The 19,129-nt window shown below is 40.5% G+C and overlaps 1 protein-coding gene across 1 annotated transcript in view; it reads right to left on the reverse strand.

Annotated features, from left to right (window-relative positions):
* Positions 1-12,136: 12,136 nt before the first annotated feature.
* The window catches only part of LOC126183566 (uncharacterized), a 52,205-nt gene continuing 45,212 nt past the window's right edge, over positions 12,137-19,129 (reverse strand). The window contains exon 5 of the mRNA XM_049925644.1: positions 12,137-13,167. Within this exon, the coding sequence (XP_049781601.1) occupies positions 13,055-13,167 (113 nt within the window). The 3' untranslated portion in view covers positions 12,137-13,054. The remainder of the gene's footprint in view (positions 13,168-19,129) is intronic.

The following is a 19,129-nucleotide window of genomic DNA, read 5'->3' on the forward strand; positions in this document are numbered from 1 at the left end:
TTAGGAGTGTCCGTACTGTAAGGCACTAAATGTGCATCATGATCAGACACAGCATTTGTCAATGGGTAAACAGTTATTTTCTCGGTTTGAGCTTCACCGAAGGGACCTACTGTCCTTATCCACCCGTGTCTGAAATTTAATGACTGAGATTAGATTGTAGGATCCAACTAGGCTTTCCAGATCATTTTTCCTATCAGAATCTTTTGTTACAGAATCAATAAAAACCATAATGAAGTAGCATAGTGCCGAAAAATATTGGAAGGCTGTATCTACTACTAATTGTCAATCAGTCTGTAATGACCTTATTTCGTGCTAGCATTTGTGATAACAGTGGTACATCATTTTCCATTAGCTGCTCGTGATGCAATTTAAAGTTTTTTATATATATATATATTTCCCGAACATCTATGATATCTGTTTTGGTAATGGACATAGATACTTTGCTTTAAAGCCTCAGTAACTCTTATACGTTCCTTTTCATTCTTTCTGCTATGGGAATATGAGAATAGTGAATGGAAGGTTGATGGGTTTAGCATCATGACGACGAAGAGGTCAATAGAGATAGAACTCAAAGTCTGGTTTGGGAAGGATGGTCAAAGAAACTCACTTTGTCCTTTTCAAACACATCATTCCGTAACCACCGTTAAGGGATTCTACATCTACATCTACATCCATACTCCGCAAGCCACCTGACGGTGTGTGGCGGAGGGTACCTTGAGTACCTCTATCGGTTCTCCCTTCTATTCCAGTCTCGTATTGTTCGTGGAAAGAAGGATTGTCGGTATGCTTCTGTGTGGGCTCTAATCTCTCTGATTTTTCCTCATGGTCTCTTCGCGAGATATACGTAGGAGGGAGCAATATACTGCTTGACTCCCCGGTGAAGGTATATTCTCGAAGCTTCAACAAAAGCCCGTACCGAGCTACTGAGCGCCTCTCCTGCAGATTCATCCACTGGAGTTTATCTATCATCTCCGTAACGCTTTCGTGATTACTAAATGATACTGTAACGAAGCGCACTGCTCTCCGTTGGATCTTCTCTATCTCTTCTATCAACCCTATCTGGTACGGATCCCACACTGGTGAGCAGTATTCAAGCAGTGGGCGAACAAGCGCACTGTAACCCACTTCCTTTGTTTTCGGGTTGCATTTCCTTAGGATTCTTCCAATGAATCTCAGTCTGGCATCTGCTTTACCGACGATCAACTTTATATGATAATTCCATTTTAAATCACTCCTAATGCGTACTGCCAGATAATTTACGGAATTAACTGCTTCCAGTTGCTGACCTGCTATATTGTAGCTAAATGATAAAGGATTTTTCTTTCTATGTATTCACAGCACATTACACTTGTCTACATTGAGATTCAATTGCCATTCTCTGCACCACGCGTGTATTCGTTGCAGATCGTCCTGCATTTCAGTACAATTTTCCATTGTAACAACCTCTCGATATACTACAGCACCATCCGCAAAAAGCCTCAGTGAACTTCCGATTATATCCACAAGGTCATTTATGAATACCAACGGTTCTTACGACACTCCCCTGCGGCACACCTGAAACCACTCTCACTTCAGAAACTTCTCTCCATTGAGAATGACATGCTGTGTACTGTTGTGTGGGAACTCTTCAATCCAATCACACAATTTGTCTGATAGTCCATATGCTATTACTTTGTTCATTTAACTGCATCAAACGCGTTGCGGAAGTTAAGAAACACGGCATCCACCTGGGAACCCGTGTCTATGGCCATCTGAGTCTCGTGGACGAATAGCGCAAGCTGGGTTTCACAGGATCGTCTTTTTCGAAACCCATTCTGATTCCTACAGAGTAGATTTCTATTTTCCAGAAAAGTCAATATACTCGAACATAATACGTGTTCCAAAATTCTACAACTGATCGACCTTAGAGGTCTATAGTTCTGCACATCTGTCCGACGTCCCTTCTTGAAAACGAGGATGACCTGTGCCCTTTTCCAATCCTTTGGAACGCTACGCTCTTCTAGAGACCTACGGTACACCGCTGCAAGAAAGGGGGCAAAAAATCACGGAAGACCTAAATCTGGATGGCAGGCCATATATGAATCACCCACATCCCGAATGCGAGTCCGAGGGCACAGTCGTGCTACAGCCTCTCCCTCCTCGCTAGGGCTGATCAGCCACTTGCTGCAAAAATATTGCTGTCAGCCTAGTTAATGGTGACAGTCAAACGCAGATTCGTTGAAAGTGTGTACTTAAGACGGACAACGAATCTCAAGGTCATATTTTCAGTACCGATTTAATGTTAGCTCAGTTCCCAAACGATCGTGTTTCTGTGACTTTCAGTGGGTTCTGTCACAAAATATCAGGAATTCATCATTTTCTTTAAGTTACTGAGATAATTACGATTACTTATATCTTCCTACAGGCTGCTAAAGGCCCGTATCTCGAGAGCCCTGAATCCTATTAAAAATTCTCAGGGAGATGACTCAGAAGGATCCGTACGCCGTTTTGTGAGAGACGGGAGCGACCACCTCACCCCTGCGACGCCGTGTTTCCCTCTGTCTCTCAGTCTCGATGCATTCTTTCGCTACAGACATTGTGAGAATACTCAGCCACTTCTTTTACTTGAAATGGTACATCCTGCCGTGTTGCTAGAGTTTTTACGTACATTGCACCCGAAACGTTTCAAATTATACTCCATTGTGGACGCTGACCGCATAAAGGAAGTTTAATACGTAAAGGAGGAGACAGAGAGTAATTGTCGTGAAATTACGCACATATGACCCATCGTGCACATGCGACTGTTCTGTAATTACGGCGGATTGGCCGAAGCCCGCGCTAGCAGCCGTCCGCCGCTTCGGCTTTTCGGGTATTAACGGATAAGAGGCGAATAAAAGTGGTTACGCATAATGAGGAGGGCCACGCGACGTGCGGCGCTCACGAAGCCCTGGCGGGTGGTCGCTGGCCCCTGGCCGGCCGCCGCTAAGCGCTCCGTCCCAAGAGCTGCACCTGCCTCTTAAAGCATTCGATCGCCAGCCATCGCCGCGGCTGTCGTTTCAGGGGAGGAGACAGGTTAAATCCCCTGCGTGTACAGCAGCAAAGTACGTAAAGTGTTGCAACACTATGAAATACTTTGAAGAAACCGATCTATTGATACATAACCAGCGCGGCTTCAGAAAATATCGGTCTCGTAAATCATAACTGGCTATTTATTCGCACTAGGTGATGAGTGCTATCGACATGGGATCTCAAATTGATTCCATATTTATAGGTTTCCAGAGAGTTTTTGATATCATTCTCGCTTGTAATCAAATTGCGGGACTATGGATTGTTGTCTGAGCTATGTGACTGGATTCGTGATTTCTACATTTACATCTACATTTATACTCCGCAAGCCACCCAACGGTGTGTGGCGGAGGGCACTTTACGTGCCACTGTCATTACCTCCCTTTCCTGTTCCAGTGCGTATGGTTCGCGGGAAGAACGACTGTCTGAAAGCCTCCGTGCGCGCTCTAATGTCTCTAATTTTACATTCGTGATCTCCTCGGGAGGTATAAGTAGGGGGAAGCAATATATTCGATACCTCATCCAGAAACGCACCCTCTCGAAACCTGGCGAGCAAGCTACACCGCGATGCAGAGCGCCTCCCTTGCAGAGTCTGCCACTTGAGATTGTTAAACATCTCCGTAACGCTATCACGGTTACCAAATGACCCTGTGACGAAACACGCCGTTCTTCTTTGGATCTTCTCTATCTCCTCCGTCAACCCGATCTGGTACGGATCCCACACTGATGCGCAATACTCAAGTATAGGTCGAACGAGTGTTTTGTAAGCCACCTCCTTTGTTGATGGACTACATTTCCTAAGGACTCTCCCAATGAATCTCAACCTGGTACCCGCCTTACCAACAATTAATTTTATGTGATCATTCCACTTCAAATCGTTCCGCACGCATACTCCCAGATATTTTACAGAAGTAACTGCTACCAGTGTTTGTTCTGCTATCATATAATCATACAATAAAGGATCCTTCTTTCTATGTATTCACAATACATTACATTTGTCTATGTTAAGGGTCAGTTGCCAGTCCCTGCACCAAGTGCCTATCCGCTGCAGATCTTCCTGCATTTCGCTACAATTTTCTAAAGCTGCAACTTCTCTGTATATTACAGCATCATCCGCGAAAAGCCGCATGGAACTTCCGACACTATCTACTAGGTCATTTATATATATTGAGAAAAGCAATGGTCCCATAACACTACCCTGTGGCACGCCAGAGGTTACTTTAACGTCTGTAGACGTCTCTCCATTGATAACAACATGCTGTGTTCTGTTTGCTAAAAACTCTTCAATCCAGCCACACAGCTGGTCTGATATTCCGTAGGCTCTTACTTTGTTTATCAGGCGACAGTGCGGAACTGTATCGAACGCCTTCCGGAAGTCAGAAAGGTTTCAGTTCGTAGTAACTGGCGGAAAGCCATCTAGTGAAAGCGAACTTATATTTGCGGTTCCTCAGGGAAGCGTTATAGGCCCTCCGCTGTTCTTAATCGACACAATCTGAGTAGAATTTTGGAACACGTATTATGTTCGAGTATAATGACTTTTCTGGAGACTAGAAATCTACTCTGTAGGAATCAGCATGAGTTTCGAAAAAGACGATCGCGTGAAACCCAGCTCGCGCTATTCGTCCACGAGACTCAGACGGCCATAGACACGGGTTCCCAGGTAGATGCCGTGTTTCTTGACTTCCGCAAAGCGTTCGATACAGTTCCCCACAGTCGTTTAATGAACAAAGTAAGAGCATATGGACTATCAGATCAATTGTGCGATTGGATTGAAGAGTTCCTAGATAACAGAACGCAGCATGACATTCTCAATGGAGAAGTCTTCCGAAGTAAGAGTGATTTCAGGTGTGCCGGAGGGCAGTGTCGTAGGACCGTTGCTATTCACAATATACATAAATGACCTTGTGGATGACATCGGAAGTTCGCTGAGGCTTTTTGAGGATGATGCTGTGGTATATCGAGAGGTTGTAACAATGGAGAATTGTACTGAAATGCAGGACGATCTGCAGCGAATTGACGCATGGTGCAGGGAATGGCGAATCTCAGTGTAGACAAGTGTAATGTGCTGCGAATACATAGAAAGAAAGATCCCTTATCATTCAGCTACAACTGGAAGCAGTTAATTCCATAAATTATCTGGGAGTACGCATTAGGAGTGATTTAAAATGGAATGATCATATAAAGTTGATCGTCGGTAAAGCAGATGCCAGACTGAGATTCATTGGAAGAATCCCAAGGAAATGCAACAAAGGAAGTAGGTTACAGTACGCTTGTTCGCCCACTGCTTGAATACTGCTCACCAGTGTGGGATCCGTAACAGATAGGGTTGATAGAAGAGATAGAGAAGATCCAACGGAGAGCAGCGCGCTTCGTTACAGGATCATTTAGTAAACGCGAAAGCGTTACGGAGATGATAGATAAACTCCAGTGGAAGAGTCTGCAGGAGAGACGCTCAGTAGCTCGGTACGGGCTTTTGTTGAAGTTTCGAGAACATACCTTCACCGATGAGTCAAGCAGTATATTGCTCCCTCCTACGTATATCTCGCGAAGAGACCATGAGGGTAAAATCAGAGAGATTAGGGCCCACACAGAGGCATACCGACAATCCTTTTTTCCACGAACAATACGAGACTGGAATAGAAGGGAGAACCGATAGAGGTACTCAAAGTACCCTCCGCCACACACCGTCAGGTGGCTTGCGGAGTATGGATGTAGATGTAGATGTAGCCCTCTTAGATTTTTTGATCACGATGCTGTCGCGTACAGTCTATTAATGTCATCGAAGATCGAAAAGAATTACAAAACGATTTAGACAAAATATCTGCATGGTGCTAAAAGTGACAATTGACCCTGAACAATAAAAAGGGTGAAGTCCCGATGAACAGATCCTACAAAAAAAAAAAAAATCGGTTACACAATAACTCACGCAAATGTATAGGTCCACGATTCAACTAATTACCTAGGGATTACAGTTCCGAACAACTTACATTAGAACCACCACATGAAAATGTTGTGTGGAACGCAAAAAAGACGGAGTTTTATTGGCACTACGCTTATCCGTCCCCTTCCGGAGTATTGCTGCGCGGTATTGGATCCTTACCACATACGATTGACGGAGGACATCGAAAAAGGTCGAGTAAGTACAGATCGTTTTATATTATCGCAAAATACGGGAGAAAATGTCACGGATATAACAAGCGATTTGGAGTGGCAATCATTGAACTAAAGGCTTTCTGCGTTGTGGGGAGATCTTTTCACTAAAATTCGTTCATAAACGTTCTTCTTAGAATCTCCAAACATATTTTGGAGTCCCACGTACATAGAGAGAAATGACCATCGTATCCAAATAACAGAAATCAAAGTTCACAGGAAAAGATGTGTCGTTGCTATTCCAGACTGTAACAGTAGATGAATAGTTGGAAAGTGGCTCTATGAACCCACTGCCAGACACTTTACATGTAGATGTACATGTAAAATACCTGCAGTAACGAGCTAATGTCTTACCAGTCGCGTTCTGCTTAGATTTATATCTAACTTATAATAAAATAACACGTGTAAAAAATTTCACTCTGCCACTATCTATCCCTTGTGTTCAGTTCCAGGTTGGGGTTTCCCGTTACACCTTTCACGCGGTTTCCATAAATTACTTCACCCAAATACCGAAATCGTCCCTTCATTATGTCACTGGTAGCAATTTTCCTGTGATGACCTCTAATGACCCTGCTAGTAGAACCGATCTGCGAAGAAACGCAGCGATTAATACCAATTCTTTAATCTTCTGACCACGGATGCCGCTGATCCCGTTTCTGAGGTATCAAGAGGTTGATACGTCGGTAACCCATTTTTATTCAGTCGCAACACTTGGAAGCCCTATTGTAGAGAACATTAAGTATAATAGAGGTGTTCTACATCTATTTCATGCGAGCCACATCACTGTGTGGCAAAGGGAGGAGGGGAGGAGTAATTCTGGTCCACATTCCTGTTCCACCACTAATAGTGTGCGAGAAGAACCGCTGTTGGTAAGCATCCTTATCAGCTCTAATTTCTCTGATATTTCCGCCACGATCATCTCGCGATATGTATATGTGAGGAAATAATCTGTCGCCTAAATTTTCTTTGAACGTCTGCGCTCTGAATTTTAAGAGTAAATCACAACGTGATACATTTCTCGTAGTGTCTACCACTGCGATGTAATGAGTGACCCCGTAAAACATTGGCGCTTACTAATCGTACCCGTCACGAAACGTACGGCTCTTCTTTGGGTTTTCTGTATCTCCTCTATGAATGCTACCAACAATGACCAGCAGTACTCAAGAATCGGTCGAATGGGCGTTTTGTAAGCCACTTCTTTCCGATAAGAATTACATTTTCTTAATATTCTTCGAGTGAGTCACAATTTATCTTCTACTTTTCCTGCAACCAGTTTTTTGTGGTCGTTTCAGTTTAGGTCGCTCCGGATGGATACTCCTCGATATTTTACGGTCATAACTGCAGTAATTTATTGCCAATAGCGTCATCGAACAGTAATGGGTTTTTCCAGCTATTTATACGTAATACGTTACAGTCATTGACATTGAGGGTCAACTGACAACGCCTGCAGCAAGTTTGGATCTGATGGAGGTCTTGCTGTATTCAGTAGATTTCTGTGGGCGAGCAGATTGCTGTGAACGTACTGTAAAAGTCCTCGTGAAAACGATGCATCGGTAACACTCTCTCACTTGTGAGATAACGAAAATTGCCGCGCGGGATTAGCCGAGCGGTCTGTGGCGCTGCAGTCATGGACTGTGCGGCTGATCCCGGCGGAGGTTCGAGTCCTCTTTCAGGAATGGGTATGTGTGTTTGTCCTTAGGGTAATTTAGGTTACGTAGTGTGTAAGCTTAGGGACTGATGACCTTAGCAGTTAAGCCCCATAAGATTTCACAAACATTTAACATAACTAAAATTAGAACCATTATTTTTTGTGCAAATAGTGACACACTGTTTTTAAATATTTAAAGAAAGTCACGCAAATATACCACCAAGAGCCGCTGGTAAAACAGAACATTATTCGCTACAAGTTTCGATAAAAGCGATTATCAACAACCGAGATACAGTTATTACAATAGCCTAAATGGTATCACTCGAAATGTTGCGCTAATAAAAATAAAGGTATAAAAAGATCTAGCATTACTGTCGTTAAGGTTAATATGTGTTTATACAATTAAATAATGTTAGTATTCTGGCCATTTCTATGGTCCCTGCTCCTATGCAGCGTGCACTACGCAAAATAGCTAGAACGTAGAATTCTGCCGTATACTAAGTTTACTTAGCTGTATAAACGTATTATCCTTAACGGCAGTTATATAGAATAGTTTTTTTATAATTTATTTTACTAACGCCAAGCGAGTGTGCTACCATAAAGGCTAGTTGATGATTTTCGATCAATACAGGAGCGAATAAAGGTTTATTTTAGCACCAGTTCTGAGTGGCGTAAATGTGTCTTTCTTTAGACATAAGAATATTTTCGTGATGTAACTGCTAGTTCATTTTTTGAGGGATCCGTAAAGTGGTAATTGGGAGGGACGTGGTTCAAATCCCTGTTCAGTCATAGTGATATCGATTTTCCGTGGTCCTCTAAATCATCTCAGTCTACTGTTCCGACAGTTTATTCAGAAAAGGTGTAAGAGATTTGCTGTTTCTTCTATGCTTTGTCTCTAGTGAGCTCCAAGTTCGTGCCGACAGGACGCTATTTTCAGTCCTTTTTTCAGAGAGGCAATTGTAGATTTCATTCCTACATTAACGCAGGTTGAATACATTAGTAAAACGCTCTGAAATCCGTAATATTTCCATAATCTACCGTCTTGTACATTTAAACTGAATGGAGGTTGCAGTGTCTTAGGGATACGTTGATGACGTTGTGAGACGCGAGCTGCATTAAGCGACGATTGTTGGACATACTATGATGGTATACAATATAATCTTCGATTACAATACATCCACATACTGAGATGAAAGTACTATGAAGTCCTCGACTTACACAATGATACTGAAAACTACTATTTTCACGGCACATTAACTTACGTCTGAAACAAAAGTTTTTCGAAACGCAGAGAAGAAATGAATATAGCGTATTTTTTCGTCCATTTTATTAATATTTAATGAGATGTAGTCGGTAACCACGAGTAGATGCGGCATCAAATAAATCAAGTGAGTCTAAATCTGTAAATAAAGCAAAAAGGAGAGGCTATAGATGAGCACGAACATTGCACAGAAAGAATAAATAACGTAACACGTTACTACAAAGTTGTGAAAGTGTCCTTTTAATGCATTAGGTGAGTTATGAATCGATTTCGGAAGGCGCTCAAGAAATAAACCCAAAATATCTCTCAGACTCACGCAAGCTAAAACCGAACTACCCTACGGCAGTGCTGGTGCTTTGGTTGCAATCTGAGATCGTTGAATGAAACAATAAAGAACTTAGACGAACGAATACGAGGTTGTATTAGGCTGCTAACCATCATTACCCTTCCTTTATAAAGAGACTACCGTAGTACGATTCTGATATATCAAACGACTTACACAACCTCGAAACGGAGATATGGAAATCAGAAACGTGCGTTCAAAGCCACCAGGAACAGTGCTATTTCTGGTTACTTTAAACACGCGTCCTTGTGTATCGGGACAAGGAAAATTGACTACCGTTACGAATTTAAGGCGCTAAACGCTCAGTTACACTCCCCGTAGTAGGTAGCCATATCGAAACTTGGTGGTGTACTAAATTTTTATTGTCAACATTGTACCAGTAAGGTAGGGATATCCTGTCAGAATTCCACATCAGAAGACATTTCTCCAGTGTTCTGGGTTAAATGGAAAACCTCTACATAGTATCTCTTGTGACATTCTTGACTGTTATCCGGCGTCGGGTTCTTCGTCTCTTAATTTCATCCATGACGACGCATACGCAACTCAGGATCACTCATTACAGTCACCAAAAAAAAATACTGACACCTAATAACAAATGCAGGACAGCCACATCCTCTAGGACAATGCGGATGAAGGCAATGGGTGATTTCCCTCATTGACACCCAACGCTCTTTTCCTGAACAAAGGACTGACCTTGAATTTTGAAACAGTCTGTTTAAGAACAAATATGTGATTATAATTAAAGCAATGTTATCTCACTAACATTGTGGTAATTACGTTTTCCATAAAAAAAACCTCTTCTGTTTTCTGTCGATTGGGAGTATGAAATAGGACCAACTGAAAGAAAGGAAAGACAACGGTGCAGCAAGAATGATATCTAGCCAAGGGAAGAATGGAAACAATGGAAAAAGCCAGCAGAAGAAGCGATGATACCCACAGCAACGAATACTCAGGGGGGAAAAGGGAGGGTTAAAGATAAAGAAAATTCACGTAGATGCTTTTTCATTATTACACAGGATAAAGATATCTGTGATATACTAAGAGGAAGGATATTCAAACGCTGACAGGAACAATTTAAAACTTCAGTTGAACGCAGCGTAGCTTTGGAAGACGTCTCGGTTGCTGAATTGTTTGTCCCACAGATGGACTGCAAAAAAGTTGAAGAAAAGTATAGTTGTCCATGGGTACATCCCAGATGCTCAGATATATGATTATAGTTACAAAATGATGCTATATATCAGATATATAAGAAAAGTTATCGAGGTGTCCAGTAACATAAATTAGATGAGAGCAACGTGACTAAGGTTCTACGGAATCAAGTGCAGATTTAACAGGCAAATATAAATTTTTTCTTTTCTTCTGTAATGAAAAGAAACTGCTGATTGGAAGTGTGCTTACTGATATGCTTGCTAACATCGCAAAGTAAAATATCCAAGCACTCTAGCTATGAGAAAACTGTAGGTTTCGTTTGTATGGCTCTGAGCACTATGGCTCTGAGCACTATGGGACTTAACAGCTGAGGTCATCAGCCCCCTAGAACTTAGAACTACTTAAACCTAACTAACCTAACGACATCACACACATCCATGCACGAGGCAGGATTCGAACCTGCGACCGTAGCGGTCGCGCGGTTCCAGACTGAGGCGCCTAGAACCGCTCGGCCACTCCGGCCGGCTTCGTTTGTATGTTTTTCATTTTCGTTTCATTCGCAAAACACACCGCAAAGGTGAAACTGCACAGTAAACATACGGAAGCAGAGAGTATTTTGCTCGACAGAGTTGAATTAGTAGTTTTGCTGACAAATTAACTTAGAAAAATAGATACTTACTGTTTTTGTTCAAAAATAACGTTCAAGCTATCGCACTACACGATAATTGGAGTGGATACCAATAATTTTAAATGACGCTACTTTTATTTGCACATATTTTACACTCTGCATTTCCAGCATTAAATTGACGAAATTTTTGTAAATCAAGTATTGCAAATTTTCTGCTTTAATTTTTAAAGCCTCCAAATATCGTGATCTACGATGTTATAAGCTATACAACTATACATTTTTACTATTATTGTGATTACTATTATCATGAGCTCAAAAAGTAATAATAAATAACAATAAATTCTCTGCTAATAGTTTCAATGTGAACAGCATTAGGTGCGCCTGTTAGTAGCGAAGCAGCCAGGCGTTTGCAGAAAATCGCCTAAAATTAACACTCATATACGCAAGCGCTGTCGTGTCTGACGAGATTATACATGGTAGTAGTTGAAATTCCATTAAAGGTACCCACTGCCCCGAGGCCTATATACAAGCTACTAAGGAGTACTTATGACACATGTATGAATCATCTTTGTAAATCTACAATGTATCATTGCCTTAAGGTATTTGACGTAGCAACACTTGAAGCCCGTGCACATACGCAGCTGTTCTGTCATACATAGAGTGTGAGTATGAGTCTATTACTCAATACGCGGGACATCGCAGTTGATGAAAGAAATGAGCGAAAACACTGCAGTTGTTTTATGTTCTACGTGATGTAAATGATCTACATTGTGTAAACATTCAGATGATTAGTACTATGTCAGATAGACTGACGACCGTGACAAAATACACAAATAAAATATTTGGCGATCCAGTGTCTTATTCCAAAAAATTTGTTTGTAAATGTGATTAACGGCAATTATATGTGACAACTGTGTACTACTTCATAAATTATTTTATTTTTTCTTAAAACATTTACACAAAACCTTCACATAACAGTCAGCACCGCCACTCCCAGCTATGACTGTCGTCATTTTTACAGATTTCGTTAAAAACACACGTCACATCAACACTATTTCCCTACGTACTACAATTTGGTAAAAAATTAATACTGCAACAAAATGAACAAAGCACTTGACAATATAATTATCTTTTTACATCATCCCTCGGTGTTGTCCTCGACACTTTTTGGTACACTAGTATTGCCACAACATTAAAAAATAGTAAACATTTTCACATTTATATTGATTAAAAATTAACGGATATCAATTACAATGTTCATAAGATTTATGCAGCGACGTAAAAAATTTCAAATTTTAACTCGTCACAATTGCATGTCCGAAAGCCAGGTGCATTTAAAAAATTTCAGAAGTAGTTATGAGTATTCACAGACTCATACACTTTCAAAACCGGAGAGACGTGTGCTGCAATTCTGGCTGAACCTTGGTATCAATTCTGAAGTTTTACCAGTGATTCATACGATAAACAGTTAGCTCAGTATACTGAAAACTGACCGTTCTCGTAACAGACATTTCCAAAGCTCTTGCTTCTTACAGATTTCCAAATCAACGTCATAAATGAGCAAATATGTTAAGGTAAATTTTCATAGTGAAATATATTTCTGTATCGCATAGCTTGATTGTCTTTATTCGAGAAACGATAAAAAATTGTCAAGGGCTATGTCCTCACATAATGTTATTCTTGAACACTGGGAGTTTTAGCTGTGAAGGTCCACAATAGCTATAATGTTCTCAGTAGTGAAGGGAGAGAAGTCCTTATCAAACAAGCAGATTTCATTTTTTCCGGAGTTGAACGACATTTGAGTGGCCAAGCAGTGACATCTTTGGTCATCTATCGTGAGTTATCAACTTCCCTCGTGTTTCCTGCATCGAAATCGTTCCACGGCCATAGGTCTGGATTCTCTTCAACATCACGGGCAACATCACTCCACATCACAGGCTGGCCTGTAACATTAAATTATTAAGTTAGTTCTTAACTATTCAGCTCTCAGTAACACAGGTACTACTATAAACTATCGGCCGACAGCGAAAGAATGGATCTCCTAAGCAAATACTAGAAAATATGGAACTGGTGCATAAATATAACGGCATCTTACAAAACTGGATTTATTTCTACATGGATCCCGATATAGTTCAAAACTGCAGTTTATAAAATAAAAATTATGGGGTATTTTTGTTTTCTGTTGTTCTTGTGTGCTTAGTAACGGAAATCCTAAATCAGTAATCCTCGAGCAGGAGAACTAGAAAATATATTGTTCAAGAAGTAGCCCAAAACGCCAACATCCTTAAAGCTGAAGCAATATGATGAGTATTATAAGATACAGAAAACGAGGGAAGCATGAAGAAAACATTTCAGCGAACAGTTCTAAGTCTGACGTAAATAGAAACATGTAGGGAAGAAGGAAGAAAGAAAGAAAGAAATTTTAGAGTGTAATAATCCGACGATATTGATGTTACCAGATACGAAGCACAAAGTCGGAGGGGTGGGAAACAGATTCAGTCTTCATCTTCTTGGAGGAACCATAGCGGCGTTCGTTCGAAATGATTTAGAGGAGCTGAAGGGCATACAAATGTTAATGACAGGAAAAGAAATTGTATCTCTCTTCTCCTGAATATGCGTAATGTCTTAACCGCTGAGTTGCACGTTTTTTCATGAAGTAAGGAAAGGGTGGAGCAGGAGGAAGTCCTGTTCTTCCAAATTAACAGGCTAGGACACGCGGGATAAGGATATCTACCAAAATTAAAGTCCTGAGCTTTGGCGAGGAAGTTGGCAGCATGCCACGCAGATAACTCTGTGAATAGCCTTCAGAGCCTTCAGCCATCAGGTTAATAAGCCACTGTTGCAAAATATTAACAATAATTAGTTGCAAAAGATTGGAAAGACTGGTAGACGCCGATCTCAGCGAAGAACAGTTTCTGTTCCTGCGAAATACAGGCCATACTGACACTAGGACTTACATTAGAAGATTGGATAAAAGACGGACCTACATTTATAGTATTCGCAGAAATAATAAAAGCTTTTGACAGCGCTGATTCTAATACATTCTTTGAAATTCTAAAGCTAGCAGGAATAAAAGTAGAGAATGAACGGTTATCTACAAATTTTACAGAAACTAGGCTACAGTTACGAGTCGAGGGACATGAAAAGGAGCTAATAGTTCAGAAAGGAGTAAGACAGAGCTCTACACTATCCCTATGTTATTCAGGCAGCACACTGAGCAGGCAATAAAAGAATGGTTAAGTGAAACTGGGAATGTCTTGAAAAGAGATTATAAGACGAACGTTAGCAAAACTAAAACAACTGAGTGTAGGACTTATATTAGGAAATGAGACACTAAACGTAGTAGTAGATAAGTTTTACTACTTGGGCAACAAAATAACTTACGACGACTGAAGTAGAACGAACATAAAACGCAGACTGGCAATAGAATGGGAAGTGTTTCTGGAAAAGAGAAGTACTTTAAAATCTAATATAATATTCTTACGTTTTCTGAAAGTGCTTGGAGTGAAGCCTTGTATGGAAATGAAAAGTGGAAGATAAGAAGGAAAAGATTTTGAAATGTAGCGCTACAGAAGGATGCTGACGATTACATGAGATTACTAGATAGGAGGCGCTGAATAGAATTGAGGAGAAAATAAGTTTTTGGCGGATTTTGCGTAAAACAAGTGATCAGTTTATTGGATGTACCCTGAAGCACGGAGGAATAATTAATTTACAAATGAAGAGAAGTAGGGCGGGAGGGGGGGGGGGGGAGGTAAAAGTTATACAGGGTCACCAAGGCTTGGCTCAGTAACAAGGAACAATTGGATGTATGTTGTAGTTATGCAGAGATGAAGATATTTGCGCAATATAGACTAGCGTAGGGAGGCTTCCAGCTGAAGGCCGCAACAACAACGATGGAATGTGGCACATTACGAAATTTTGTTAGACGAGCTGGCTGTTTTGTGGAAAAGTCATCAACTCTCCTGTTGGGAGCCAGCCAACATTAGCATCATAGCAGATAATACTGAATGGTAAAACAAAAATATCCCTTAGAGTTACCGTATTTAATTTTGTCTTGTAACTTCATAGGCTGAACTTTTATTGATATGACACTCTGACCTATGTCCGTCGACGCTGCGCTTTTTATATAACCAGTTTAGCCCGGAAGGATAAATCAGTCTTCTGCAAAATCGGTGACGCTAACATTTCAGTGGGTAGAAGGGGAACGAAGGAGTTTATGTATTTTATCAGCTTGTTAAAATTCCGGTCATACACATAATAAATGAATACACATACGTCGAGTACGATGGGTGGAATTAAAATTACTTACCTGAATTCGTTGCTACTGAGTCATTAATAAGATACAATTTTTCGAACTATGGTCTGCGTGATAACTCAAGAAATATCGTATTTGTAGTTACCTTACAGCAAATCCATTACAATGATAACTATTACTGTAGTTTAGGTTTATGAAGCTCAGGTACGTTTCTTTGTCATTTATTTTCCATCTAAGTTTATTTTTGGTTGTTCCTTTGCCTGTTCCGATTATTTTGTAATTAGAGTTTTTACTTTTGACAACAGTAGTTACCTCCGTATTCAGAAAAAGAAGCTCTAGGACTGGAGCGCAGATACGTCCATTTTTTAAATAATATATATAGCAGCTTCCATCGAATTTTTATAATTTCTGTCACTCAGTTTCTAAGCAATAAATGTCACCTACCGTACCTTTTCGGCATCTTTCAATTGTAATTTGTGTTTAGCAAAAAGATTTATTCATTGTTTTGTGAAAATCGTTCTCGTCATTCATGTTTAATACCGTGACGTATTAAGTAAAATGGAATGTATGACGTCAGGAATTGTTGTCAGAAGTTGACCAAAATTGGTGTCCAAGGTCAAAGGAAGGGCATAACAGTTCACAGAAAATACAGTACTGTAAAAGGGAAATTTATATGGAAGATAGAATATAGTGCCTGAGACGACATAATTATATGCAGCTTTTAGAGGAGACTTAGCACGTCAACGATTTATCATTTAGAAGTTCATTAATGGCTGGTTAGGCTATCTATTTTATACACACAGCTGCATGATGTTTTACAAACATGTGGACATTTCTTGGAATGCCCGACAACAATACTGCGAACGTCTGACTTTCACAGAATGCCCTATAGTCACAACATTTAGTTTGGAATTTCTCCAGCAGATGTAGTACAATGTCTTTGAAAGCACATGTCCACTATTACTATCCTGTTTTTTAACGAGAGATCTGTGATGTTCCTCAAAATCTAGATGAATTATACGGTACTTTTGTAACCAATATGTGGCCATAGCATATGCCACACACGTGTAAGAGACCGAGACATGAAATCATAAGGCATTTTGCATAGAACAATTAAAAGGACACAGAAAACATATCCCATGACTAATTATATTAAGTTACCAAAAAATTAACGTATCATTTCGTCGGGTTGCGTAAAGCACTTTTTCTGTTACTGGCGCTCACACTAAAGTAAGCAAATATTTGTGGTAAATAATAACTTGGAACTGGATGCAGTTTCTAACACCAACACGGAAAATCAAATAATCAAAAGTTAATTATCTGACAGCAAAAATGATGTACAGGTACATGTACAGGGCAGATATGCGAACGATGCAAATTTATTGAATACATATTTGGAAACCGGCACAGCATGAAACCGAGTGTGCGTATAACATGTTAACAGTCATCAGATAAATACACAACAGCATCATATTCAGCTACCAGTCCTCAAGTCACATATAGTGAAAATATTATAGTGCAGCAGTAAGGGGAAGTATGTAGTTTACAGCAGAAAACAGGTAAACATAGCACCCTGGTAATGTTCGCTCTGAAGGTGTTTCCGTGCTTCTGAGTGCCTACTGCTTCTGTTAATAAAGGGCAAAATAAGTAGCAAATACTTTTATCATCATATTTTATTGCACCTATACGTAATTATCCGATTACCAAGTCCTCAACACTTAGCAGAATCGTCAGCAGAACACAGACTGACAGAATGAAGAACTTAACATTCACACTAGCTCGTAGTCAGCTGATAAGTACACGAAGAACGACATCATTTGAATAAATATAACATCTAGCACAATAAATCAAGTAGTTTCTCAACATACATGAACTTTAAACAAAAGTACCTCTAAAAGAGGGATCAGAGTGCCAAGTGTAGGACCTACATGCGGTTGCTTATGATCCTGGATTTTTGGATTTCCTAGTTAGTCTGACATTTTTTCTCTGGTGTTGCAAGGGGAACGACGTATCAACGACGAATCCGAGGAGACAATGTCAGTGAGTGTATTTCTACCTACATCGCCAGAATGATCGACAGAAACTATAGTGTAAACCGAAATCACTCAATAAATAAGATATCCGAACAGACTTAAAAAGTCAGTGGCTGGAAAGATCAGCGCAACTGCCTACAACATCGGAAGCACTCACATTTTGCGCCCTTGTGTGAATAGATACTATATAACACACCAAGAATTCCCTGAAGTTCGGTGAAAGCCAGGTTCAGAAAACGTAAGAAATCTACAGGCTCGTAAAGATTTTTAAACATACCGGACTGCGCACGAGATGTCTAGCAAAGATTATATAACTAACCTCAATGGCATCGGTTCTAGCCACAGCAAGGAATTACCACGATCGTGTTTTCAGTGAAGGGAGAGAGATTCTGAGGGACGACAACAAATTCGTAAGGTGAAGGATTCAAGATAAACGCAGATTATGCTTCTCATTCAAGGGAAAAGTCGTGGGTAAAGCGTGCCGATGGAACCGCCCGCAGAATATTAGTATCCGTGTAATGCAACATACAACCTCCGGCTGCAGGCTCGATAGCAATACACCACCACCACCACATCAAGGGGGTAATTCTTTGAGGTTACTAGTGACATGTTCAACTGTCATTTGAACAACTGAGAGACACACCAACGAAAGAAATAACATATAATCGCAACGGAAACCTGGACAGTTTCATTCATATTCGTTATCATTGTGATTCTTTTAGTCCAGGGAGCAATGCCTTACGAAGTTCAGCTAACTATATGATTATTGTGTGGAGTCTTGTGGTACAACGTAAGTTTCACCCTTCAGACGAATACTCTTAATTTCGTAAATTAATGGAGAATCCGAACATAAACTTTGTCATCCTTTACATACACTGATTTTGTTAGGAATGGAAACAACTGCAGATATACAGAATTTTATATTTTCAGAAAGTCTTAGATCCGTTAGAGCGCTGTATAATGACACGAGAAATACATTACACACCGCAATTGCGAACTTTTTCCACGTTGTAACAATAACGCTTAGTGAAAACATCAACAGTATAGAGATACTACTTTTTTCCTTCAGTAAATTGTGGCAGTGGGCAAATGGGAAGATTCGATACCTGATCAGTCTTATACTCTCTTGTGTGTGTGTGGTGTGTGTGTGTGTGTGTGTGTGTGTGTGTGTGTGTGTGTGAAAAATATGAAAAAGTCGAACTTTGATTTCAATATGAACTCTTTGTCCCCTCACAGTGGTTGGTTGAGCTGATGCATGAGTGTGCAAGCAGGAGAATGCCTTGTAGAGCACTGGTCTGTTCCCAGACAAACAAAATGGTTCAAATGGCTCTGAGCACTATGGGACTTAACTTCTGAGGTCATCAGTCCCCTAGAACTTAGAACTACTTAAACCTAACTAACCTAAGGACATCACACACATACATGCCCGAGGCAGGATTCGAACCTGCGGCCGTAGCGGTCGCGCGGTTCCAGACTGTAGCACCTAGAATCGCTCGGCCACTCCGGCCGGCTGTTCCGAGACAAACCTCAGTCAATGTTGTAAAAAGAAAATTAAGTTGCAGAGGGCAGCATACATTCTGAAGTGAAGTCTGACGCTCCTAGTAAGAATTATCA

Source organism: Schistocerca cancellata, chromosome 4 (genome assembly GCF_023864275.1).
Source record: "Schistocerca cancellata isolate TAMUIC-IGC-003103 chromosome 4, iqSchCanc2.1, whole genome shotgun sequence".
Classification (NCBI taxonomy): domain Eukaryota; kingdom Metazoa; phylum Arthropoda; class Insecta; order Orthoptera; family Acrididae; genus Schistocerca; species Schistocerca cancellata.